At 41.8% G+C, this 26,592-nt stretch overlaps 1 protein-coding gene across 1 annotated transcript in view; it reads right to left on the reverse strand.

Annotated features, from left to right (window-relative positions):
• Positions 1–26,592, reverse strand: part of PDE11A (phosphodiesterase 11A) — a 420,363-nt gene that overhangs the window by 58,648 nt on the left and 335,123 nt on the right. The window contains exons 13-15 of the mRNA XM_004267363.3: positions 19,018–19,127; positions 9,198–9,288; positions 5,493–5,593 (exon numbers count right to left, since the gene is read on the reverse strand). Of these exons, the coding sequence (XP_004267411.2) occupies positions 5,493–5,593; positions 9,198–9,288; positions 19,018–19,127 (302 nt within the window). The remainder of the gene's footprint in view (positions 1–5,492; positions 5,594–9,197; positions 9,289–19,017; positions 19,128–26,592) is intronic.

The raw sequence follows: 26,592 nt of genomic DNA on the forward strand, positions 1-26,592 counted from the left end.
GGCTGTTACCAATAGGGTATATCTATTCCTGCTTGAGATGCTGAAATTACTATTTAATTATCAAAGCCATATTCACTGCAGGGACTCAGAAATAGGCACAGAAATCAATTTCAGAAAATCACTCAGCAGTAACTGGAAAATGCTTTCAATGAGTTGGAAAATCAGACTAAAGACTTAACCCCCAGACTTAGGTTGTGAAGCCTAGAAATTCACACTGAGGTTTTGTTTGATTTTCTGTTTTTTAAACTTGTGAATTCTGCTTTCACCCATCATTTGTAGTATAGAATCCTGAGCATACCCAAAGCCATTAGAAATTAAATTTACAAGGTTTTGTGGTTGTTTTTAAAGGAATTCCATATTTCCAGGAATTTTACATTTTTCCCTTTTGGCTCATGGCAGGAAATCCTGCCTCCAGGAATGAGTCATAACCTCCCTGCAAAAGGACTGGATCTTTCTCCCTGCCTGCTTTGACCCCTTCTGGAGTGACTTTCCCCTTCTTAGGGGAGGAAAGCAGTGAGCTTCCTTTTTGGTTGACCTCAACTGTGTCAAGGCTTTTGATTTAAGTAGTCAGGGCAGAAGAACCAAGGATGATCCAAACTTCTAGAAAGGGTACAAGGCTGCCCCATTGTCCACCTTTCTTCAGCCGTTGCTGCTCCAACCAGCACCATGGCTCCTGCCTCGGCTGCCCTGTGCCTTGCTTACTTTCCTCCCTGGCACTTCTCTGTGCCCATGCATGGGATGGGGAATGGCTGTAGGAATCCCCAGCCCTTGGGCATGCACGTCCTGGAAGTGCATGGAAGTTTTAACTCCCATGGAACAGCCTCGCTGATAGAGGCTGGAGGCTGGTGGGTAATTCTGAGGTGCAGCTTATATAAGACTTTTCAGACAGTCCCTGTGGTATCAAGCCCGACTGACCACAGTGGTGACCAACAAGGGAATGTGTCTTTACAAGAGCTTCCCTCCTTCCCCATTTCACTGTCCCAGTCCCCCACTCCTACTCCTGATGTTACCTCCAAAACTAGACTATATGCATGCAAACCCCTGTCTTTGGCTCTGCTTTGGGAGAGAGGATGGGAACTCATCCTGCTTTTCATAATAAACCAATTCATGTACACCTGGGAAGGTCAATGTTTCCATGTAATGCATCCCCAACTTAAATGACAACTACTTCTTAATTCTTCCATTAGAGGAGGAATACAGTATTTGTGGAAAAGCCTCGAAACAGGAGGTGTGGGTTCCAGCTTAGCCACTAATTAGTTATGTGACCGAAACTACACTATTTAACCTTTTCAAGCTTAGTACCTGATCTACAAAATAAAGGAGATGAATTGGATTACATCATTTCTAACATCCCTTCCAATTCCACAACTGTATCTCTGTGAAATAAAAGCAACTGGGAGACAGTTTGTAGTAGCTGCTTTCCCCCTCATTAACCCTAGGAATTGTTTTGCCTAAAAATATGGCCGTACTTTAATGCAACTTTAGACAGGCAAGTGAATCAGCCTCCTGAAGGTCTAGATTAGAGAATGAGCAGCTATTCAGAAACTCAAAGAAACAATAAGGCTGACAAAAAGAGAACAAGCCAGCTTTTCTGGAGTCAGCAAACATTAGCCGGGGCTGCAGCATTAAGATAAGAGCAGAGTAATGAGAAAACGAGTTGCAACCAACTTCCTTGACTGCATCCCAGCGGTCACTCAGTGATTCGTCACATCCCTAACAGGGCTTAATGAATGCACTCCTACTGTTGACATTTTTTTCTCCCTTAGAACTTACTTGGAAACTTGGTTTGGGAAAATGCTTCTACTTTGAGAAAAATAACACAAAACCCTGCAAGTGTCAGACACAGGAAATAAGAATATTAAAGGGATACAGGCTTCCATAAATAACCAATTCAGGAGCATCAATTCAGAAAAAGATGGAACAGCATGACAGTTAAGTCAAAATGAGGGCCACAAAACATGCAAAATAAATAGCCTATAAAGCAAATGAGGTTGTAGATGCCACCATTTATAAGACATACAAGACATTTGTAAGATATAAGACATTCATAAGACAGATAACATAGGTACTATTATCTCCATTTTACACATGAAGAAGAGAGGCTCAGAGAGGTAAATAATTTGATGACACACAGCTATGTAGTGGCAGAGCTAGGATTTTTTACTTTTAAAATATATTTTAAAAATTAATTATATTTATAAAAGTAATACATACAACAGTTAACAAGTCAAACAGTACTAAAAAGCATATAATGAAATAAAGCAGTGTTTTTCATATTGCTGCCTTGTTGTCCTTTGACTGTATTTCTCAATGCTTTCACTTGATTTTTATTTTGGCCATCATGTTTTTAATTTGCAAGAGCTCTTTCTTCTTCTACAGTTTGCTCCTATTATTTTTTAAAGCGTTCTGTTCTTATTTCATGGGGGCAATATTTTAGCTCTCTAAGGATATTAACAAGAGTTTTTGGTTTTTGTTTTCTTCCTCTCCCTGTTTTCTCTGAATTCCATTTATTTTCTGTTTGTTTTGGTCTCTGGATTTCACATGCGAGACTTTCATAAAATGTTCTGTGATCCTTGCTATCTGCATGTTAAGAGTACGGCATTAAAAGGCTAACCAGGAGTTGTATGTGTGTGTCCCACACACACACTGCATACGACACATTTATACTAAAAATTATTCATTGTTTATCTGAAATTCAAATTTAACTGCACTTCCTGTACTTCCATTTGCTGAATCTGAGAAACCTGGATGTGTGGCTTACAGATTCTGGCCTCTGGGTGACTGGGCTGTGGGCTTGGGGTTTCAATCCAGAGACCTGTTCCATTTGATTTCATCCCTTCTTCTGAGCTCTGTGTCTCATTCCCACCTTGAACTTTTCTCAGTCCAGAGTGCTTTCTTTCATTTCTCCAGAGAATAAACCTCTGCCCTTCTCCAGGGATAGAGGAAAGGGAGTTATCTGGTTAGGTTGGTGGAGGACTTAGTGGGCTCTGAGTGTTCTGAAAACTGACTTTTTAGTAATTTCCTTGTCTTAAGCTGTGAGCGTCGCATTCACTTTTCACTGGTACTTTTTGTCTCTAAGCCCCAAGCAAGGCTCTGCAAGACAAACTGGCTTGCTTCTCAGAGTTGTCCTCCCACTTTCCACTCCACTCTGCCAGATCAGTTACATTCGTCAGCTGGCCTTCCATTTTCTACAAATGGATTATCTCTTATCAGTTGTTTTGGGCCCTCTCTGGTTCTCTGATTTACGCCTTTTTGTTTTTGCTTTTAAATTTATTTGGTGCCATTTTAGTGGCGTTTCAGAAGGGAGAGGACATAGACACTTGGGCTCAATACACCAGGTTTAACTAGAATGCCAGAATGAGACTTAAATCCAGACCAATATAATTCCAAAGCCTTTTACTCCTTGCACTGTACTGTGTCATAACCCATTCACTAGAGACCAGCAATAAACACCTGTGGCATAGATTATCAGTTGTCTACTCAAATATCTCTCTTCCCTTTCTTTCTTAGTAATAGAACTCCTAGACTTTAGCAGGGCATATAATTACCCAAAATGAAGCCTTCCTTTCCTAACCTCCCTTCAACCTAGGGATGGCCAAGTGACTAAATTCTGACCAATGAAATGGAAGTGGAATTGTTATGTGAAGCTTCCAGAAAACTCTCTTAAAAGATAACTTGCATCACCTTTGGTCCCTTTCTTTTTTGTCCCTTCCTTCCTTCTGATAACTGGAATGTGGACATTTTGCCTGGAAAATGAGCAGCTATCTTGGACTCAGGTGGAAACCATGTGTTTGAAGGTGGCAGCCCAGAATGATAAAGTAGCCTGGGTCCCTGATGACTTAATGTAGCTACTCTGCCAACTGCAGATTGCTTATCTCCAGATTTCTTTTACGCGACGAAGAAGTAAGCTCCTGTTATTTTGGGTTTCCTGTCCCTTACAATTGAATCTAATTCTAACTGATGCAATGCCAAGTACAATAAAATTCAAAGGGAGTGACATAGGCTTCCTGGAAAAGGTGGTAGAAGATAGTTCAGCCAGATGGGGAAGTGGAGGAAGAGGATTCCATGTAGGAACGGTGAGATGATTGGGGAACTAGGGCCATTGCATAAGGTGTTTTCACAGGGTAACATGCAGTTAACTAACAAAAAGGATTATTTTTTCTGAAAAACAAAAAACAAAGGGTAACATTAGACCTGTCTGGTTGGAGTACAAATCATGTTGGAGAGAAGTGGAAGATAATAATGAAAAATAGTTGGGGGCAGATTATGGAGGGAGAACCTTGAAATGCAAACCAAGTTTAGAGGTTGCTTTGAAAGCAATGAAGCCACTGAAGGCTTTTAAGATGGGCGTTGGAGATGCAGGTCTAGAATGTGAGGTAGTATTAGAGTGAAGAATTTCAGGGTCTTCTCTATGCCTCTATAGAGGTAATATAGCACTGAGGCCAGGGGAGTGAATCTGAGTAGAGTAGAGAAAGAAGAACATGGGTTCAGGAACTCATACGTAGAAGCAAGGAGAAAAGAAATCTATAAGGGATCCAGAAAAGGAGAGAGGAAGGCAGATGGATGTTGCGGAAGAAAAGAGAGTAGAAATTGACAATCAGAAATCAGTAAACCTGTAGATGTCTCAAAGAAGCTAGAAAATATCAGAAATGAGTAAATGACATCGAATTTGGGGACAAGGAAGTCTCTGGTGACCTCTGAAAGTACAACGCTGGTAGAATGTGAAGGTGGACGCTGGTCTCCAAAGTGTAAGTGGGTGTTAGGAAAATAAAGGTACTCATGTGCTCCATTTATTTTAAAAGGTGGGCAGTAAAAGAAAGGTGAATTGAAAAGCAATTAAAGACCAAGGGGTCAGGTCAAAGAATTTTTTAAGGAAGGGAAGTTGTTTGGTCTTTAAGATCAGAGCAAACTGTGCATACCAGTGAAGGAAGAGATAACCAGGCTGCCAAAAGAGGTGGTACCCGAGGGAGCAGGTCTCACAGGAAACGAGCGGGATGGAATCGCCAGCTCAGATGGAGGCCTGAGCTTTGGGAAAAGGAGGGTGGCTCTTCTGAGAAAGAGAGCTAGAGGAGAGGCAAGGAATGAAGGCTGGGCTTTCTGGTCATCCTTTCAGCAACAAATCTTTTTCATTAGCATCATCATTGCCATTAGATATCTAACCGGAAATCATAGTCTAAAATAGCAATCTTAGCCAGTCTCTAAAATAAAAATGGCCATCACTTAGTTTCAGCCAAGAGTCCCAAACAAGGCTCATAAAACAGAGGAAAGATATAAATCTCGTGATTGTAGCCCTGATTGTCTTGTTTTACAGACACCACACTAATGAAGTTCTCTTAGATGAGGGGAAAAAAACAACAACAAAAAGTTTAGGTCATTTTCACATTGATATCAGTGCTAGAATAACAGGCAATCCCTAATATGGGCCTGAAAATTAATTACAGCTTGAAACTTTAGATATCCATTTGTCAAATAGATCAAATGCCAATACCTACTCAAAGTACAGCGTGAGGTCTGTTGCTAGTATTGACTGCTTCAAAAGCTGCATAAGGTCACTGTATTCCTTGGAGGACAAATTAGCAAAGATGTTGTGACCCTGGAACGAGAAAGTACAAAGTCACAAAAGACAACGTTAAATCTGAGCTTGGTGACTACATGTTTTTCCTTTTTTTTTTTTTTTTTTTAAAAAAAGGTTTAGAAACATGATAAAATCATTTTCTAAAAAGCTTAACGACATTTTGTGCAACTACAACAGATTCCCTGGCAAACATAGCAAAGCTAGGAGTACAATCATTGTTGAGGAGGACCACCAAGGGACACTTTATTATGCTTAGTCTTGAAGACAAAATTGAAGAGTGTTTGAACTGATCTTCCTCAGGCCACGTTTGTGCCAACAACTCCATTTAACTGCCCACGTCCTGTGGAATTACAGAGCAGAAAAGCTGACAAAACTTTCAGGAATCTTTCTGACCCCAATATATCAATACATACTAGTCTCACTAGTAAAGACTTAAGTTGGCCTTTTGGAAGTATTTGCTCTGGCAACAAATGACTTCAAGGAAGAGAAGAAACATTAGACCAGTGGTACAAATGGGGGTGATCTTGGGAATGGGCACTTCTAGCAATGTCTAGAGACATTTTTCTTGTCACACTGAGGGATGGTGCTACTGGGATCTAGTGGAGAGGCCAGGGATGCTGCTAAACATCCTACAGTACACCCTACAGACCCTACAACAAAGACTTACTTGGCCCAACATGACAATTCTGTTGAAGCTGAGAAACCCTGTGTTAAGCTGTGAAGATACGTCTGGATGGAGTGTGTGAAATTCAGGACAGTGAATAATTACTGAGTAGCTAGAATGTATAAGATACTGCTCTTGGCATAGGAGGGCTCTAAAGATGCCTTTGGCCTTGAACAACCTGCAAGTACACCTGTGTCTCCATACCTTTGAAAAGCACACCTTTTTCCATCCAAATTTGTTTTAGCCACACTAGACAGTTCCACAGTATTTTTAATAAAGTGTGAAAAAATCCTTTTTTTTTTTACGTCTTTATTGGGGTATAATTGCTTTACATTGGTGTGTTAGTTTCTGCTGTATAACAAAGTGAATCAGTTATACATATACATATGTTCCCATATCTCCTCCCTCTTGCGTCTCCCTCCCTCCCACCCTCCCTATCCCACCCCTCTAGGTGGTCACAAAGCACCGAGCTGATCTCCCTGTGCTATGCAGCTGCTTCCCGAAAAAATCCTTCTTTAAATGACTGACAATTCACTTAATTTGCTTTGAAAGTTAAGACTTTTCATTTGTCAGGTTTTCTTAGCATGAGATATGAACTCATAAACAGGTGGTCTGGGAACTGGACCAGTTTTAAACCTAGCGTTGACAGCCAAAAGATGGTGCAGAAGGAAGGCAGTGAAATGACTGCCTGAGAATATTTTCCAACGAGAGGTACATTAATTCTTCCAGGGAACCAGAATATCAATTGGTAAATTACTACCTACCAGGTACCAGATGATAGATAATCTGCTTCCTTGAGTTAATTTACCTCATTGGGGGAACCCACCACTCCTTAGAGACTAAAGTATATTGGTTCCACCTGGGACCAGGTCCAGTATTAATAATAATTTTCAAATGAACTCTTCCAGACCCTTAATTCAGCCATTAGGAAGAAGACTAATAACTAAAGGAATGCCACACCATAATTCTGCCCAGCGTTCTTTGCCTCAGCCTTGCCCCATGGATCAATCACAGGCTGGTGTACTGGGGCCTGGGAAAAAGTGGTTGGGACCTCTGGAATAGTGGTCATCTGGATCCAGCCACACATCTAGCATCTCTCAGGGAAAGAAGTATAGCTACTAGGAGCCAGTTACAGTAAAACCTAATGTGGAGTCCAGGAGAAAGTTGGTCTGAATTTGAGGATCTTGATTATTTTGAGAGTGCATTTTACTACTTTTAAAGGACATAAAGTAACTTAACACAATTTATAGTTAAGAGAGTGACAAAGCCAGCCAGGTCAGCTTTAATAATAATAATAATAAAAGTTAATTTGCAATCAATGTATTGCTTATATGTAAATTGGCCTTCTACAGTGCCTCAAGGGTTTGGTCTCTAAAATAGATTAGTCTCCCTAAAACACTACTTCTACTCCTTGTTTAGGGAGGAATGGTATTGATGGAAAAAAAAAAATGTAAAGGAAGAAAGGACTGGAGCAACTTTCTTCAGGCTATCTAACCTCTCTGTGCCTCTGCATTATTTGGAAAGTGGGGTGGTGATGACATCTGCATTTTTGCCTTTCTGATGGGCAGGATGGGGCGGGGTGGGGGGAGCGTCAGGGCAGAGCCTGAACACACCACTGCTTGGTTCCATTACTGTTATTCTGCGTTCTTCAAAGAGAACCCCTGGAGTGAAGTGCAGCTCATGTATTTTGTTTATATGAAGACAAAGTCTGAGTGAGTGGGGTTTGTTTTCCCAGAGAAACAAGAAAATGACCTTCTAAGAAAACCCTGACCTCCTGTATATAATCTGTTATTACAAAGGTGAGAATGTCTGGCCTCAGGGGTGTAAACCCATCATACTACCAGTACAGAAAAGATAGTCTGACCCCAGTTTCCTCCTGTTCCTACTTCCCTCTGCCACAGCATGCAGCTAAAACATGGCCTTCATAGGAAAATTCCAGAGCCGCAGATGCTGGGATACTGGTTTCTGTCAGAGTTACTGAAAGCCTAACCCTTGATGTTTCATTCCCAACTGCAAATACATCTCCCCCAGCGGGTTTGCCTTCTGCAGCTGCACTCAGGTTCCGGAGTGCCGACTCTCCTTTATGGGGTTGAAGAAGGCTTTCGTGATATTGCAAAAGACACTCTTTCTCAAGATAAGCTGGAGGAAAAAAACCTCCATATTTAATGATGCTATTCCAGCAAAGCAGGGCCTTAATGATGATAATAATAATAATTAATGGCACAGCTAGAGAACTGACAAATAATGGGGAACAGATGATCCCTTCCTGGCCTCAAAAAAAAGTCTGTATGCCTGCAGAAAATTAAGCAGATCCTTTCTTGGCAATTTCAAACTCAGACGCCTCAGCCAGAGTCAGTTAGCAGTTTTACTTTTTTTCCATGGAGAGCTAAAAGTATAAAAGACCAACTACTTCTAACTCCTGCAATGCACATGAAGCAAAATAAGGCTTATGGCTGCAGCCCTGGGTCTCAAGTTTAGTTGCAGTTCTCACTTTCAAATCGGTCCCACCAGCAATTTTAAGTTCTCTTATCTTTTATAGGTTTCTCAATTATGCGAATAAAGTGTAACTTTCTCACCCTGTTTCTGCTTCTACCATCTTTTTAAATGGGTTTCACAAAATGGAGATGTTGGGCCACTCACTACTTGGATCTGTTAGTGGGCTTCTGTATTGTTAAGAAAGGTAAGGCCATGCTCTGGTGACAAGCTGTGGCAGTCTGCTCTGCTAAGTGAATCTGAAAAGCCTCCTAACCAATAATAAAACCCAAACGAATCAGCTCAGGACGAATTTGAACAAGGTCCTTGGTCAGGCATCTGAAAGAATTTTTAAAAAGCCACACAGAAAAGGTCCAATAGTGCCGATTCTCTGTATCTTCCTGTGGCATTGCAAAGAAAGAGAAGTAGGAAACATCATTTCATTGGTTTTCTTTCAAGGGGAGAAGCAGAATGTTAGGTCTGTACCTCGCTTTGAAGGATCATCACTGCGTGGTTGAAATGGTGATGCTCTAAGGTAGCAGAAGTTCCATAGAGCTGGGCCAGGGCAGAGCCACTCCTGAAAGAGGACAGATGTGTGAGTGACCAAGGCCCTTCACCCGTCAACGATCCCCCGACACTGGCTCTTTGGATCAACGTGTTTCTCCTGCTTCCGCAAAGGACCATGAGCAGATACATTCTCAGGTAACCACCTGTGTAGTTCACGAATGTATTAAGTAAACGTTTTGGGAATCTTCTCTGTGTTAAGCTAGATGCTGTGGATGATACGACCGTGAAAAAGACACGGCCCACGCTGCTAAGAAATTTACAGACTAGTAAGGGAGATGAGATGTGGTCCTACGGGAAAATAATGCACAAAGCACATAATATAAATACCATAGAAAATGTTCCAGGTCCAGTCAAAGTGCTTTGGATGATCTGAGGACAAGAGACATAATTCCTGGCTTTGGGGATCAGGATAGGCTTCATGAGCTAAACCTTATAAAGCTTCTGAGTGTCCAGAACGAATGTCATATACCAAATGTATTTGCGGCTCCATGGGAAAAGACCTTGTGAATATCATGTAGAACCCATTTAATCTGCTTTATATGTAAGGTTGACAAGCTTCTACATGTAAGGTTGACAAGCTTTTCCAACCTACAGTCACACTGTGATATCTCAATGTCGAACTCCAGAAAGTTCCCTGGATTTGGAGTCAGAACTCAGCTCTCGGTAATAGTTTCGGGTCATTACTTAGTTGCTTTAAGCATCAGTTTCTTTGTCTCTAAAATTATGATAATACTCTTTACCTCACTTGTTATTTAGGAGCATACAATAAAATACTTGTAAGTGCCCATCATAGTGCCTGCCATGTAGTAGATTGTAGTCTATACTAATTATTAATCAACAATGAAAACACATAGATATTTCCATTTTAAATAAATAAAATGTTAATTGATACTTGAAAGGATAATTTTGAATTATCTGTATATTTTGCTTATGTAGAACAACCCATTCCTCAACAATGTCAGTTTGGCAAGTGCTCATTTAAAATGTTCCAGTGTGTTCATTTCCAATTCTCCTGAAGTAGCATTTAGAGCATCTCAAGAGTTGAGAGACATTCTGAGAATCCTATGGTTTAAAGGACAGTCGTGGGATGGAAGCCGAGGACCCATGAAGGTCCTTGTGTTCCTTCTTGCTAATTGCAGAGAGTGTGGACATTGAAAGGGCAATTTGGCCTTAACCTGGAAATGACAGACATTGCCTGATCACAGTCTGCCCTTTTAGTGAGAGGAGCAAAGACTGCATGTAATGCCACGTGAGGGATTTCAGTCATAAGGTGCCCTCTAGCTCCAGCATGAGGAGGCCCAAGATCATGGCGGGTTTGGGGGTGCGGGGGACCTGTGATCTCTGGAAAGACTCAGAGCTGACCACATGTTGGTATAAAACAGCAGGGTTAGGGGTTATTAGGAATAGGGTTAGTAAGCAGGGTACTAGAGTTTAATCAGGTGGTGTTATTTCTTTAAATCTTGCCTTAATCTATATCATTTAATACGTGAAAATTTGTTAGGCTAATCTTAGCATTAAGTGATTAATATTTAACATTAGTCACTATTTTTCTAACATAGAGTTCATTTTTATGAAAATAGATTTTTCAAAATGCACACTGTATTGTGTCTTAGCTGTATTTGTCTTGGCTTTTGAAATTCTAGGATGTTTTATATGCATGTCAAATCCAAATGCCTGGCATGGAGTAGGTGCATAAAAAATATTAGTTGCTTGGCTAATAAAGTTGTGGTTGTATGTCTAGAGATTATAGTTCAAACTGAAGGTTGACCATAATAAGTGTGTTAACATTTTAAAATAATGTTATTAATGATAATAGCTCTCATGAGAAGTACCTGTCATGAACTAGGCAACATATTAACACTTTAATATATTACTTCATCTAGTCTTGACAACAACCATGAAACAGGTATTATTTTCTCATTTTACAGATAAGGAAACCAAGGCTCAGAGAAGTTATGCTACTTTTCCAAGGTCACAAAGCTAGTAAGTACCAGTTCTAGACTGGAAGCCAAATTGTGAAGCTTTTTCTCATTACATAATGAGAAAGATAATTATAACTTATACATTTCTGATATTCAGTTCTCCATTTTTGCCAAGCTGGTTGTCATCAATGAAAGAAGGTTTCAAAATTTAATTCAGAATTCTTCTAGTATAACTGCTAACCACAGGCTCAGATTCCTGTGATTTGTTTCTATTAACTAGCCATGCCAGATGTGCCCCAGTTACTGGTGTGAATCCTGATAAGAGAGTCATTGATGTAAAGTAGGGTCAAGATGCAAAATATCATCTCTTCCTTTATCAGGTTGGTTTAGCAGACCTCACAAAGTTAAATCAGCTACATGATAACAAGTCACTAAATATTTTCTTTTTTCAGGATGAGTAGGATGTTTCCTCCTTTAACCAGGGGACACCTTGTAACAAAAACACTGGTGCCTCCTATGCTGCCCTCTCCTCTCCACCAGATCCACATGGATTTAGAACTGCTGCATTTCATCAGAGGGCTCTCAGGGTGTTTGTGCAAATGCATCTGATGGCCCACGGTTTGAGCATCTTCATCGTCACATTCTCTTTGTTCCTTTTAGTAATTCCATCTTACATTGTCCCCACCCTCACACAATACTGATCTAATCACAAATATGTAGATTTTGCAACAGAACCAGACTAATGCTATGAAGAGACTGTGATTGATTGATTCATTCATTCATTCATTCACCTAATAAGGACTGATGACTACTGCAATGTGGGACTGTGGGCATGTGGGATACAAAGATAAAGACGACATGGCTTTTACCCTCAGGAAGCTCACAGTCCCCTGTAACTGCACAGGAGACTTTCTCTGTCCAGACTTGCACTCACGATGTCACCTTTCTGCAAGCAAGATGCCATCTTAGCATTCACAGGATGGAGCATGATACTAACTCTACTTTTTTTGTCTAGAATGAAATCATCTAAGCAAGAATGCTTCCAATTCCATATGGTTCCTTTATTTACATTACTAGGTTTGGTCTCTGTCAGATTTTCTAAGACTGCAAGACATCCTGGTGCTTTCTCTCTCAGTCCAAGGCTCACTGAGAATGCGCCTACACCTGCCATTACTCATGCACATGCTATGAACCTCCTAAGACCGCAAGAGTGAAGTCCATGGTCAGAAAGCTTGATAAAAGTGGCAAAAATTAAAATCTATCTGTTAGGATAAACTTTATAAAAATGTATTCTACAGAATACTAGTTCTTTGGAATGTTAAATGGCATTACAGGCAGAAATAAAAATGGTCCCATGGTTAAATATGTTCGGGAAATGCTGGGTTTAAAAAGTTAAACTGTTTCTTTATTATAGGATTTCTCCGTGGCATCAATATGTGAAAATATGCACTGTGATTCTGCAGGAAGGGGACGTAATATGCAGTATTGACCAATCTTACTTGATCATAAAACCATTTTTAAAAAAGAAGACATGTCTTTCATGTAATGTACTTTATGTAAAGGCATACTGTCATTTATCATGTAAAATGTGAAAAAAAAACCCTCAAATCAATCACATGTGGAAAAAAATTGACTTTAGCACCACACCTCACTTTAATTGTCTGTGGTAAGTAAATCCATCATATCAGTAGCTCCGGGGCACACGCATTGTAATTGTGAAAATATTACAGGTACATGTAGGGTATGTGGAGACAGGGCGAGAGAAGGAGAGCAGAAGAGAATCCAGATCCCTTTAAGCACAGGAAGATTTATACCTGTGATCTTTCATGATGCTCATTATTGATTAGGTCATCCCAACATACTGAAGTTTTTAATTTTTGGACAGGCAGCACACCGAGGAGAAACTTATTAAAAAGAAAAGTCAGGGCTTCCCTGGTGGCGCAGTGGTTGAGAGTCCGCCTGCCGATGCAGGGGACACGGGTTCGTGCCCCAGTCTGGGAAGATCCCACATGCCGCGGAGCGGCTGGGCCCGTAAGCCATGGCCGCTGAGCCTGCGCGTCCGGAGCCTGTGCTCCGCAACGGGAGAGGCCACAACAGTGAAAGGCCTGCGTACCGCAAAAAAAAAAAGAAAAGTCAACGTGAAAATTCTGTCCCCATAGGCATCCAGCGCTTCGCACAGGCACCAAAATTAAGCGTGTAAAAGGAACTTGTATAGCTATGAACTATGTACCTTCATAACTTCCCTAGATATGCATATTTGTTGAAAAAGAGACAATGGAAGTGTGCTGCCATGGCTTTCAGAAAAGACAGGAAACTTTCAGAAGGAAAACTATGAAAGGTAATTAGGAAATTGAGAATTGTTGGGAGGTGGTGAGGAATGGGATTAGGCTGTCACGGCAGATTAATGCGCCCCGTATTTCACTTCTGGGACCTGGCTGAAAGCGACAAGATGGGTTTTCATTCCCAAGAAATGAGTACAAGAGATTATGCTAGAAATGAATAGAAGAAGTCTCCTAGGAGAATATACTACAAAGCTGCTCGGTACTGATATTTAATCATCAGGGGCAGCTGTAATAGGGAGGGCGCTGAGTGGGAAACGCTGTCCCCGGAGAAAACAGGAGAGCGGTGTTAACAGAGTAATTTCAAAGCACTGTGGGATCGCTGCCCTGGCTACCTATCGATCATTCACTGCACGCACTCCAATACTTTAAAATTAAGAATAAAGCATGAAAATGCAAAGGTTCACTTATCAGAAAGGCTAAGAGAATAAATCATACTGTGCTATAACTAAAATCACAACTTTTTATTGTAGAGGCATTTTGCATTTTATATAGTAATTTGTCCCTTGCTAACTGTCTCTTGTTTCTTTATAGCCTTATATAGGAAAAAAGGTAGCATATGCTTTGCCACATAATAATTGGTGCATTTAAATCCCATTTCCAAATCACTTGAAAGGTTGGAGTTAGACTGAGTACTTTAAGGAAAGGGACTATTATACTTCCCACACAATGCCTAGCACAGTGCTTCGCACTTAGAGAGCACTCAATTAATGGGGAGTAAATAAGGAAATAAGGATATAGATTTCTTTCTAGGGATTTTCCTAAACAATGGCACACTTGCTGAATAAATCTTATTCTAATCAATAAAAAGGTAGTTCCTTCATCATGATGTAAAAATGTCTCTTTCAGCATTTATTGAAAAAAATTTTAACTGAGGTTGCATGGTGGTGGCCTTTGGTGTTCTAAGTTCAAAAGTGACTCTGTCAGTTAAGAGACAGGGCTGATGGACATCCCATGAGCTGGTAACTTGTGTACAAGATCGATCATTGTGAGGAAACACGTCAGACCATCTTGGAACAGGTAGATTTGATCGTGTGGTATGAGGATGCAAAAAAAATTTTGAATTCTGGTATCAGAGACTTAATATCTATCTCATATGTGTGAAAGCTGTTCATTATAATACAAGTCACTTGAAATTTGGGGACCTCAGTTTCCAATTTCTAAAAATTAAGGCACTGAAGAATATGACTACCAAGGTCTAGTTGTGTTCTATGAGTTTTTTGGCTCCGCATCTTGTGTTTTTGGATGTCAAAATATATCTTAGTTTTCCAGAGTTCACATATATGGCAAGTCAGCCAATAAACTGGAAGCTCAAAGGGCTAAAATAAATATCACAAAGTCATGAAAGAGAGTAGAATAAAGTGGTTAAAGAATGGTTTTTGGAGTCAGATAGCCCAGGTCCAAACACCACTCTGCCACATGCTGGATGTATGAATTTGGGCAAGTTACTTACTTTCCTGAGGCCCAGTTCCCTCTGTAAAATGGAGACAAAAGTATCTACATACAAGGATGTTGATGAGCACTTGAGATAGTAAACAACAAATAAACTGTAGTTCTTCTTATTGTCTCAGGGACCATTCATTGCAAAGAACAGAAATGAATTAGAACCAGCTTCACTAAAAAACAAAAATAAAACAAAACAAAACAAAAACCCGTTGACTAAATGATGCCAGGAGCTCTGAGTAAGGCCCATTGTCACAAGTATGGCTGGGTCTCTTGGAAATAGGAGTAAAGATATGGAAAACCAGGGATCAAGTCTGCTTTTTCTCTGTCTTTCTCTAGGATAGTATAATCTCTGCTTCTCTCTGAATGTTGGCTTTCTTCTTCTCTCCCTGCAGATTTGCTTTCTTGTTTATCCACTTGGGACGTGGTCAACACAGCTTTCCCCAAATGGCAGCCTCAGCTTCCAAGTCTATGTGCAGCTTAGACCTCAACAGCTAACTGAGTCAATATCATGGTAATCCAAGTCCAAATTCCTGGGAGATAAAATATGATTAGCTGGGTTTGGATTAGATGTGTACTCTTGGTCCAAACAGCTAAGAGGTCAACTAGCAAGGAGGGCTGGCTCTCTCAGTGTGACACAGAGGCTGTCTCCAGGCCAGGGGCAAACCGCAAAAAATAAACAAACAAACAAAAAAACTGTGTTTTATAATAATCTTATGAAAGGTTGCACTTGTTGAAGAAATCAAGAAACTTTGTTGAAAGGCAATATTAAAATAGTTAAAACGTCATCCATTTGTCATTCACTCAGCAAACATTCCTCGTGGTTTTATCATGCTGTTGGTACTTGTACACATCACGGGGACTCAAGAAGAGGGGAGGCACACCGGTAAATCAGCAACTAACATGGTGTGAGATGCACACTTTTTTTTTTTTTTTTTTTTGCGGTACGCGGGCCTCTCACCGTTGTGGCCTCTCCTGTTGCGGAGCACAGGCTCCAGACACGCAGGCTCAGCGGCCATGGCTCACGGGCCTAGCCACTAGGCGGCATTTGGGACCTTCCCGGACCGGGGCACGAACCCGCGTCCCCTGCATTGGCAGGTGGACTCTCAACCACTGCGCCACCAGGGAAGCCCGATGCACACTTTTGAAAAAGTATAGCCAGGGCACGATGTGGGCACAGAAAATTGACAAGGGGAAGGTACATCAGAGATAGACCCTTGGGGGGGGGTGCTTTTAGAGGAGTTTGGGGGAAAGAAGGAGAGGAAGGGCATTCTGTTCAGGGGAACTGCCGACTGGGAGCAGAGAGAAGGGAACTAGCCGGACCCCACAGAGCACTTTAAGTAGCCCCTTGTGTCTGGAACCTGGATGCCTGGGTGGGGGTGGGATGACAAGGAGTGACTGCTGGGCCAGAGGAATGGGCAGGAGCCTGATTGAAAAGGGCCTTAAGGGCTAAACTAAGGAATCTGAACATTATCCTGAAAGTTACAAGAGGCCAGTGAACGTCTTTTAAGCAGGGGAGTGATCTGATCAGCTCTGTGAATTATAAAGAGCATTCTGGAGCGCCAAGGGGGAAAGACTGGAGGAGAAGAGTTAGGCTGTTGGTTGTAGCAATCCAGGAGGGATGCAAAAGAAGCAGTGGTTACTTTAAGAATGCAGAGATGTCGACTTTGGGGAGCGCTAAGGAGGGAATCTGGGTGACTTGCGGATTTCTGGTGGTGCCATTCACTGGGATAGAGAATAAGAGAAAAAGGGAGAGACTGGGATTGGGGTGACCGTGGGACTTCAAATAGGAGGTGCTCCTCAAGCAGCTGGAATAAGTGTGTGGAGATAAGCAGAGAATTATGGTCCAAAGGTATGGGCTTGGGGCTGAGCAGCAGGTGGGCGGAGGTCCAGCGAGAAGGATAAAACGTGGAGCAGAAGAACAGGAGAGAACACGTCCAGCGAAGCCTGGGGCAGGAGGAGAGAGGCCTTGAAGCAAACTGAGAAGAAAGCCTAGAAAGGTGGATGGAAGGTGTTCCTCTCCCAGACAAAGGAAGAGAGAGAGCTCTAGGAAGGAGGAAGAGCTCTAGTGGCAAAATGTGTCTCATAGCAAGAAGGGTCAAGAAAGAAGGACAGTAACAGTGTCCAACAGCTTTGGGACAAGGGGTTGTTCATTGGTGGCACTACTGAGGGCCGCTCCCCTGGTGGGCAGAACTGGAAGCCATGTGGGAGGGAAGTGAAGACAAGGAACAGACAACTTTCCAAGAAGATTGGCTGGAAAGGAAAGAAGAGAAATAGAGCAGAAGCTCGAGGGGGAAGCGAGATGGAGGTGGGGTTTTTCAAGATGGGGGACAACTGTTCATATTGTTAGGATGCTGAGAGCCAGTAGACAGGGGAAGGAAGATACGGGGTAGAGAAAGGAAGATTGATGGAGCAAGGTCCCGGAGGAGGGAGGGAGAAGGGATCCAAGGCCGAGGTGGAAGGATTAGCCTCACATATGAGGAAGGACAGCCCTTTCACTGAGATAGGAGGGAAGGAGGAAAGGATGGGGCCAGACAGATAAGTTTGTTCGTGGCAGGGGAGGAAATTGAGGGAGTTCTCGATTGATGGCCTCAATTTTCTCAGTGAAGGAGGAAGCAAGGTGATCTGCTGAGTGGCGCGGGGGAGGGGGGTAGAACGGGAGGTGGTTTAGGAAGAGAGAACATTTGGTACCTATAACCGCTGACAACAGTGGGGGAAGGAACAGGCTAGGGACCCAGAAAGATTGGTGGGGAGTACTGAGCACCTAGCCGAGTTGGGAGAATATATATTTGGTATGCCCTAAACTCACAACTGTGACACTTCCTCCCAAAGCCTTTAAAAGTCTAGACAGAAGAGCAAGAAATTAAATTGCTAGATTGAGCCAGGGCTGAGTTTTTGCAGAGTGACTGTCACAGAAAGGTAAGAGGGTCAAGAAATTATAGGACATGGAGAAAAGCAGTTTGAAGTGATGGGCTACTGCATTCAAGGCAGATAGAGGGACACAAAATCAATATTCATCTGCGAGATCAGGAGCAAATAGAAGGGCCCAGGACCCCAAGGCCTCAATAGGTAGGTGTTTTGGGGAACAAAACAAGTGACGAGCTGAAAGGTACCTGTTGACACACAGTGGGCTGCTGGGGTTTCAGATTATAGAGGCAGACCTGCTCCACAGGCTTGGAAATTGGTCATCTGACAGCTGATCTTACCTCTTTCTTTAAGCTTTCCTTAGTCCCTCCATCCCCAAACGTTTTTCTCTAGCCTCTGAAGTCTCATATCAATTTGTTTACAGACAGGTAGTAAAAAGCACATTAAACTGTAACCTCAATATGAGAGCCAGGAGACCTGGGTTTTGGTCTTTTCTCCAGCACCCATAAGTTCTGTAGCCTTGGCCACATTGTGAGCCACCAAGCAATGGCTATCTGGACCAGTCCTACTTGCTTAAGGACAGATTATTTTGTCCATGAGCATTACGTGCCTCACATCACCTGTAGTGGTGGAATTCCTTTGTTTGTTTCCCACCGTTCTGTAGGATGAGGCCTGGCAGGACCAGGGACCCTCTGCCTTCTGTGTCACTCTTATTTCACTGCGGTTTCTACATACCCAACATCAAAAGAACCTGGAAGAAATTCTATTGAGGAAGGAAGAGATCTTTTGCTTCATAAAATTTCCACTTTTATTTTAATAGTCTCAAAACCAGCTTGCAAGAGTAGCAAATCCAAGAAACTTATAATGCCATGAAGGCAGACATTCTGGGAGAAAAAAAAAAAAATGACCTTTTAAAATCTGAGCTTTGTTATCTGACTGAGGTCAGCAGAGACAGACCAAATCAACAAGCATGACATGAAGGGCAAATTTGCAATTAAAAGAAGAATAAGGAATTATAAAGATGGATGAGCCCTGTTGACACACACACCCAAGCCTGCATGGCCTTGGCCTCGGATGCCAGAAATTAATGCTTTACTCTTTAGCATTCGTCACCTTTGGCTCAGAACAGAAAGGCAAATGCATTAAAATAACAACAATTAGAACACTTACTTAGCTTGGAAGGCATTGTTGGTTCCCCTGTGGTCGAGGTCATGACACAGGCATCCCACAATCACCGCTAAAATTTCCACCTCGGTCAGAATCTCTTGAAACCCGGCGGTCTGGGAAGATGGGAAAACGGCAAGAGTCACTGCTCAGGGCAGGCAGGATGGATAAGGCTCGTCTGCTGAGCAGCCATCAGCTCTGTTTTCATACCCATGTCATTCAAGGGAATGATTAACTGCCACCCCTTGTGGGTGAGTTGGGTGGTCAGTTGCACAGCCCAGGGTCCCCAAGGTGATGAATTAGCTTCACTGGCTGGCACACCAGGACAGAGTTCAGACTATTTTGTTCCCTCTTTGAAGAAGAGGCTGTGCTGTCCAGATACAGTGACAGTTTGGCAAAGGCCCAGAGCAAAATGTGTTTTGTGATTCGACATTTCAAAATGATGAGCGTCTAGGGGTGGGGGGGAGAAGGGGCTGTGAATTTAGAACTGAACGCTATATCCACCAGATGCCATTCAAATGAAAGCAGGCAAAAGAAACCCCCCCTTTAAAACATATATATATTAAAAGAAGCAACTTAGAAGTACTCAAACTATTACATGATGATATTTTAGCAGTTATCTTGTAAAAATCTTAATGTATATTAGCTTGGAGGACAGATTAAATTTATACGGATAGCAAGGCAGTGAGTGTCTTGAAAACTAGAATTTGGCAGGGGATTAGGCAACTTAGAATGAGGATCAGGTGTGGTATCCATTACATGGAATACTTTTTCTATTACGCTCTGGTAGCTTGCTCATGAAATGCATAGGGGTGGTGTAATATCTTTGGGGAGCAGTGTGATGTAATTATATAATCAGGAGCCAAAATGGTTCTCTGGTTCCTACTGTCCTTTCATTAGTTTAGAAGAGAAAGTGAACTTATGGAAAAGCAGGTCTATGTATTTTCTTGATCTAAGGCCTTTATGTCTCCCCCTTTTACTTTGTAAGTCTCCCGTTTCATTACTTACTAAAATCTTTATCAGAGGGCAGGAGGAGGGGAAAGGTAGAGTTCAAATTGCTTCCCTTTGCGTGTTTTTTCTCCACATCTAACATCACTAGCTAGTATCCTAAGACACTTCTCTTAGAGCAATGAACACTTTGTTTTTTAGTTAATTATGTTTTTATTGCAGAAATAACTGAATAATAAAGTTTCTGTGTTGACAATTTTATTTTAAAAGATTGAGTTGGGTCCACTGATACACTTAGAAATATGTAGAATTTCATTTGCATAGCAAATGGGAATGTTAATAAATTATCTGGGGAGGATAAAGTAGCCCGTATTAAAGCTGAGTGTGCCCTTCATTTTAAAATTTGGAGCTGGCTGCTGGCTTTAAGTTAATTTTATTCTATTTAAGACATTACCTGTAATAGTTTTTAAAAATTCAAGTTGTAGTAAGAGACTTAGAACCAAAAACAATGGTCCCTCATCCTTCCCCTATCCTGATTCCCAAAGGCAACCACCTTCAGTTTTCTTTTTTATCTAATTTGGTAGGTATTTTCCTCCATATTTCTGTATAATAGACACATATTATTAGCACTTGGTTATTCATCCTTCCTGTGTGCCCAACACTGTCCTAAGAGAATTACAACCGTTTAACTTACTTAATTCTCATAAAAGACCTGTGACGTAGGAATTTTATTATCCACCAGTTCAGATGAGGTAACTGAGGCACAAAGAAACTTATGTGCCCTGGGTCTCAGACAGTGCCTACCTGATTGTCACTCTAAATATTATTCGCTGCGGAGCCAGTTAGGTATCCAATTACTGTTTCCTTTGTTATGTAAATGTTTTCATTTCCTGGAGTTAAGATTTCTTTGAACATCTAAGTCGACTCACATCCTGTACAACTCTCCAGTCACACCTTTTATTAGATCCCTTCCTGTCCCAGGGACTCCCTGCTTTGGCCTGCTGCTGTTCTTTGGTCTGGATTCTCTGTCTGCTGTCAGCTTCTCCCTCCTGGGGTTGGTCTCTTATCTCCTGCATCCCACATCTCTCTCTTTCCTTGTTTTTCTCTCTCAGTTTGCGGGAACACATCTGCCAGTGGCTTCATGAGAAAGGGTGTTAATATTTCTTTTACACCTAGGAAGTTGATTTTTTTGAGGCTATGCATGACTGAAATGTCTTTAATCTATTCTTCTACTCAATTGTTGGCTTGCCTAACAATTCTGGGTTGCAACATTTTCAGTCAGAATTTCGAAGGACTGCTCTATTGTTTCCTAACTTCCAAAGTTGCTTTTGGGAAGTATAAATCATTCTTATTCCTAATCCTTTGAATGGTACTTGATCTTCTCTCTTTTAGAATCCTCTATGCCTGGGGTTTGCCAGTTTCACAAAAATCTGCTTTGGTTTGGGACTTTTTCCCCATCACTGCTTGATAAACGCTTTCAATCTGAAGGCTCATTGTCTTCAGTATAATGTTCTTGTAATCTTTTTTTTTTCTTAATAATTTCTACTTCACTATTTTTTCTGTCCTATTTGAATGGCGCTCCAATTGGTTGGACATTGGATTTCTTGTACTGATTTCCTTATTTGCTTTTTCTTTTTTAAAACACCTTTATTGGAGTATAATTGCTTTACAATGGTGTTAGTTTCTGCTTTATAACAAAGTGAATCAGTTATACATATATATATGTTCCCATATCTCTTCCCTCTTGCGTCTCCCTCCCTCCCACCCTCCCTATTCCACCCCTCTAGGTGGTCACAAAGCACCGAGCTGATCTCCCTGTGCTATGTGGCTGCTTCCCACTAGCTGTTTTACATTTGGTAGTATATATATGTCCATGCCACTCTCTCACTTCGTCCCAGCTTACCCTTCCCCCTCCCCGTGTCCTCAAGTCCATTCTGTATATCTGTGTCTTTATTCCTGTCCTGCCCCTAGGTTCTTCAGAACCTTTTTTTTTTTTTTTTTTTAGATTCCATATATATGTGTTAGCATACAGTATTTGTTTTTCTCTTTCAGACTTACTTCACTCTGTATGACAGACTCTAGGTCCATCCACCTCACTACAAATAACTCAATTTCGTTTCTTTTTATGGCTGAGTAATATTCCATTGTATATATGTGCTACATCTTCTTTATCCATTCATCTGTCGATGGACACTTAGGTTGCTTCCATGTCCTGGCTATTGTAAATAGAGCTGCAATGAACATTGTGGTACAATTTCCTTATTTTCTTGTCTCTTCTTTCCCATTGCCCATATTGACTTTTCTCCCCTTACTTTCCAGGAATAATAATATTTTAAATTTATAAGCATTTTCCTGTCTGCTGCTCCTTTTCTAATAGCATGCTATTCTTCTCTCATGGATGCACTATGGTCTCTTCTTTTTTTTTTTTTTTTTGCGGTACGCGGGCCTCTCACTGTTGTGGCCTCTCCCGTTGCGGAGCACAGGCTCCGGACACGCAGGCTCAGTGGCCATGGCTCACGGGCCCAGCTGCTCCGCGGCATGTGGGATCTTCCCAGACTGGGGCACGAACCCGTGTCCCCTGCATCGGCAGATGGACTCTCAACCACTGCACCACCAGGGAAGCCCTGGTCTCTTCTTTTGAAGATATTAATTATAATTCCTTGAAATTCTCTTCTGTTCCCTGAATTGTCTGTTTCCTCTGAACTCCTTGTCTCTGTATTTGGTGGTTTCCTCAAATGCCTGATATCCTTGGTAGTCTACTTACTCATGGAAGAGTAAAGCACTGCTACGCTCGCCACACACGCACACTTGGGGATGGTGTCTGTAGATGGCTAACCTCATCCCAGGGTGAGCACACGGCCAGCTGGTCCTGCTGCATGTCCCCATGTGTCAGTATCTAAACTCACTTCCTCTGGACTTTCCAATCTCGTGCTTGGTAATGGCGTGAGCACAGGTGTTGTGAGAAAAGAGTATGTAGCTTCTCACCTTTGAGGATATAGACTTTCACTTCATTCTCTTACTTTCAAAGTGCACCTCACGCTAACTTTTCTTTAACTGGTGTCCCGAAGTCTGGGGTTCAGTTTCTTTGGCAAATACGCTGGCTTCCTGAATAGATGGGGGAAGAGTAGTTCTCTGACTACGTGGAGAGGGGATGGAGACTTGGGGACTCAGTGTTTTCATTACCCCCTCGCTCCTGCTCGCCCCATGTTTATGGTATCTGATGCCTCTGGTTCTTGTGCTTTGACAGCTCCTGGGGGGACATTGTTTCTCAGGTGTACCCCTTCCTCCACTCTCTCCCCCTGAAGGCACTTGGGTTGGACCTTCCTTTTCTTTGTTAATCTACGAACCATCCTCCCTCCATGAAAAATGGAATTTGTGTCCATTTCTTGTTCTCCTTGTTGTTTTGGGATAATTTTTGAAAGGATGAGGGGATATAAATGTCTTTCTCTGTCATTTCTGTCACCTTGAAAAGGTAAGTCAGTTTCATTGGGTTTGGATCTTGCTACTACTAAGTAAATCCTAAAAGTCCCTCAAGTATGAAATAATTATCCGTGATACTCTGGAAATCAGTGTTGTAAACACAATGACAATGCACTGAAATTTAGAGAGATTGTTGCCTGTGAAAATGCTACTGTTTAGAACTAGCTGATGAATTAGAACAGTAAGAATAGAGGTGGGATAATGTCAAAATAAGGTAATTCAGCTAGAAATTTAATTGGAAGATAAAATCGAATGCCATCTAATAGACTCACGTTCAGAATCCCGAATCCCTGTTTCGCCATTGGTTATCATGCATTGTATGATATGATGGACTATGTTTTGCTGTAAGGTTCTATGCAGCCACTCCTGCCGCCCCCACTACCCCATCCCTTCTTGGAAACCCAGCATCTAGCTCTTAAACTATTTGTATCATCTATACTTTTGAGAGTTTAATAAGAGCCACGGACCTTCTCCTCTGAAATTACTCTATGATTTTATGGTGTTCAAAGAACATGGAGCCCACCCCTGGATCCTTGGAATAAAGAATACCTCAAGTACAGCACACACACCATCACACGAAACATATTTACCTCTCTTGACTGTGGTGCCTGAGTTACTGAAGCAGCACCTATCTCTTGACTGTGACTTAAAGCTGCCTGGTAAGTGGTTTCTGAGAATCGTCAGGCCTGAAAAGTATCCACCTGCCACTAAGTGTCCATTTGCCCCTCCCCACCTTCATCCATCTTCTTTCTAGTCCTATCCATTCTGACCTACACTTTACACACACTGAGGAGAAAAAGTCAACTGCCACTGAAGAGAATATACTTTCAACAGAGAACAGAGTGGCAGTAGGAAGTATATTTTAATGTGTTTCTCCTATGCTTAATTCTATTTTATTTTCAAATAAAATGATATATTTGCTGCTCCTGATCCAATAATTATGGGTTTTATTGACCACTACTTTATTCTATCCTCTCACCTGTATTCCCCCATGGTCCCTATCAGAAATATATAGGTATGTGGTAAAGCAGTGAATACCATATACCTAAGTAAAGAGATAGCCATGGCATATAGAGCTAGTTCCCATGTCACCCTCTCCAGAAAAGGCTGTGACTACCCTCTGAGCAGGTCTCCTGTGACAGTCCTTCACTGGGTTAAATGTATACTGGGATAACCTTATTCCCAGCCATTAGAGCATATCATCACTGGAATGCCAAAGGACCCAAACAGTAAGATTGATTTGAAGGGTTTCTTAAACTACCCAGTAGTTTCCTATCACTTAGTCAACATAAAATTTAAACCAGTGAGGATGTGCATCAAAATATTACCAGTAGTGGGACCACAGATGACTTAAAATTTTTTCCTTTGTGCCCAAAATTTCCATAAAGAATGTTTATTCATTAGAATACATATACATTATGTGTATGTAGGTAAATTCTTTTTTGTTTTAGAAGCCCGTGTTTCATCAAAATGTCCTACCTTGGAATAAAACAGTGACATCCTGAAAAGTGTCCATTCATTCATTTATTCATTGAGCAAATGTTGATTCAGCATTTACTCCACTGCAGGCTGGAACGGAGAGCTAAGGAAGAAAGGTGCATCTGGCCCTTGTTGCGCATATAGTCTGGTCCTGCCTTGTGCCAACCAGAACAGTGCCATGGAGCACCCTTTTCTAGTGAGAAACTCTCCCAACATTGGTTGCAATTTGTCGCAGAAAGTGATGGTGAGAGTGGCTAGCTCCTGCTTTGTTTCTGGAGACGGTGCATCATGGTCTGCACGCCCGTTGTCATGTATGCAGCTACGGTGCGGGAATCTGAGAAAGTGATGCCAGAAATTCTGCCTTCACGTTTCTTTTTGAACTTGGCTATCAGAGGTACCGAATGACGAGGAATTTCCTGGATAATCCTGTTGATTCTGAGATCTGGCAGATGGCGGACTAAGAGGGAGAGAATCCGGTGAGGTACTGGAAATTCCTAACGGTCCCAGAAATTCCAAACCGAAGAAGGTCCTTGGCTCCAAATGCTCCTCCATGGATGCTGGCAGCCGGCACTGCAGTGGAGCCTTCCACGGACTGGCTGAGGTTAAGAGAGAGCATGATGGGCTTTTGTAGAGCTTTTCTTCTCCCCTTCACCTTTCTCTTTCCTTGGATTAGAAGAGCAAAGAAGACTGCTCAGACCATTCCAAGAGGTTTGGAAGAACATAGTTTCTCAAGGAAGTGCCTTCTCTAGAAGAATCTGCACACCATATCCCTAATCGTGTCATCATGTCTCAACTGATCTAAACATGACTTCATACCTTAGAAGTGATGTGAGCTTGGGGCCGAAAGGTAGCATTTAGAGAAGCATCATTTAATTCCTGGTGTTTCTTAATTTCTGGTATGCAGTGTTGCAGGGGCCCTGTCTGGGGCCTTTGTTTGGTATATTATTAAAATCAAATTTACTGTAGCCAAATAATGCTCGTTGAGGGTTTCATTGTAAATGCCACATACAAAGTGTGTTGGTCTTCTAAAGAAAGTCCCAAACTACAATGCTGATGGCTGGTCCAGCTGTGCTAGGCCATCCTTCACATGCAGTGTCTATCAGTGAAACTTAGATCTCCTAACAAGGACGGAAGGTTCTGTGAGAAGGGTGCCTCCGTCACCCTCCCAACTCAGCCCATATCCCAGCTGACTGGATCAGAGTGGATCAGAGTAGTAAGAGCATTAAGCCCGCAAGTTTGGGCTTCACGGGCATTTACAGCAAGTCCAGCGTGCTTTATTTTGGGATCTATTTTTTGCTTCAAGATGGAATGGCCACCTCTCAACATGTAAATCCTGGGGGCAGGCTGATGGATACCAACCTATTCAATTTGCTCCAAAGCAGTGATTTTAGGCAGAGGACTTTCTCAAGCTTTAAGATAGAAGTAGATTTCATTTGCTTACCAAGAGTGCTACGAACAAATTTATGCTTAGTGCCATATCCTATCTTCCTTTTAAAAAAGATCCTGTCTTTGCCAACCAGAGATACTGGGTAATGAAAACACAAGGGGGAGAAGAACAAATATTCACACAAGTGCAACCTTCCATTGCAGGAAAAAACCCTACTGGACAAACCATAGCATCTAGATTTAACGGTCAGACTCCCTTGGTGTTTACAGATATGTTAGTCTGCTAAT

The sequence above is a fragment of the Orcinus orca genome, chromosome 7 (genome assembly GCF_937001465.1).
Source record: "Orcinus orca chromosome 7, mOrcOrc1.1, whole genome shotgun sequence".
Classification (NCBI taxonomy): domain Eukaryota; kingdom Metazoa; phylum Chordata; class Mammalia; order Artiodactyla; family Delphinidae; genus Orcinus; species Orcinus orca.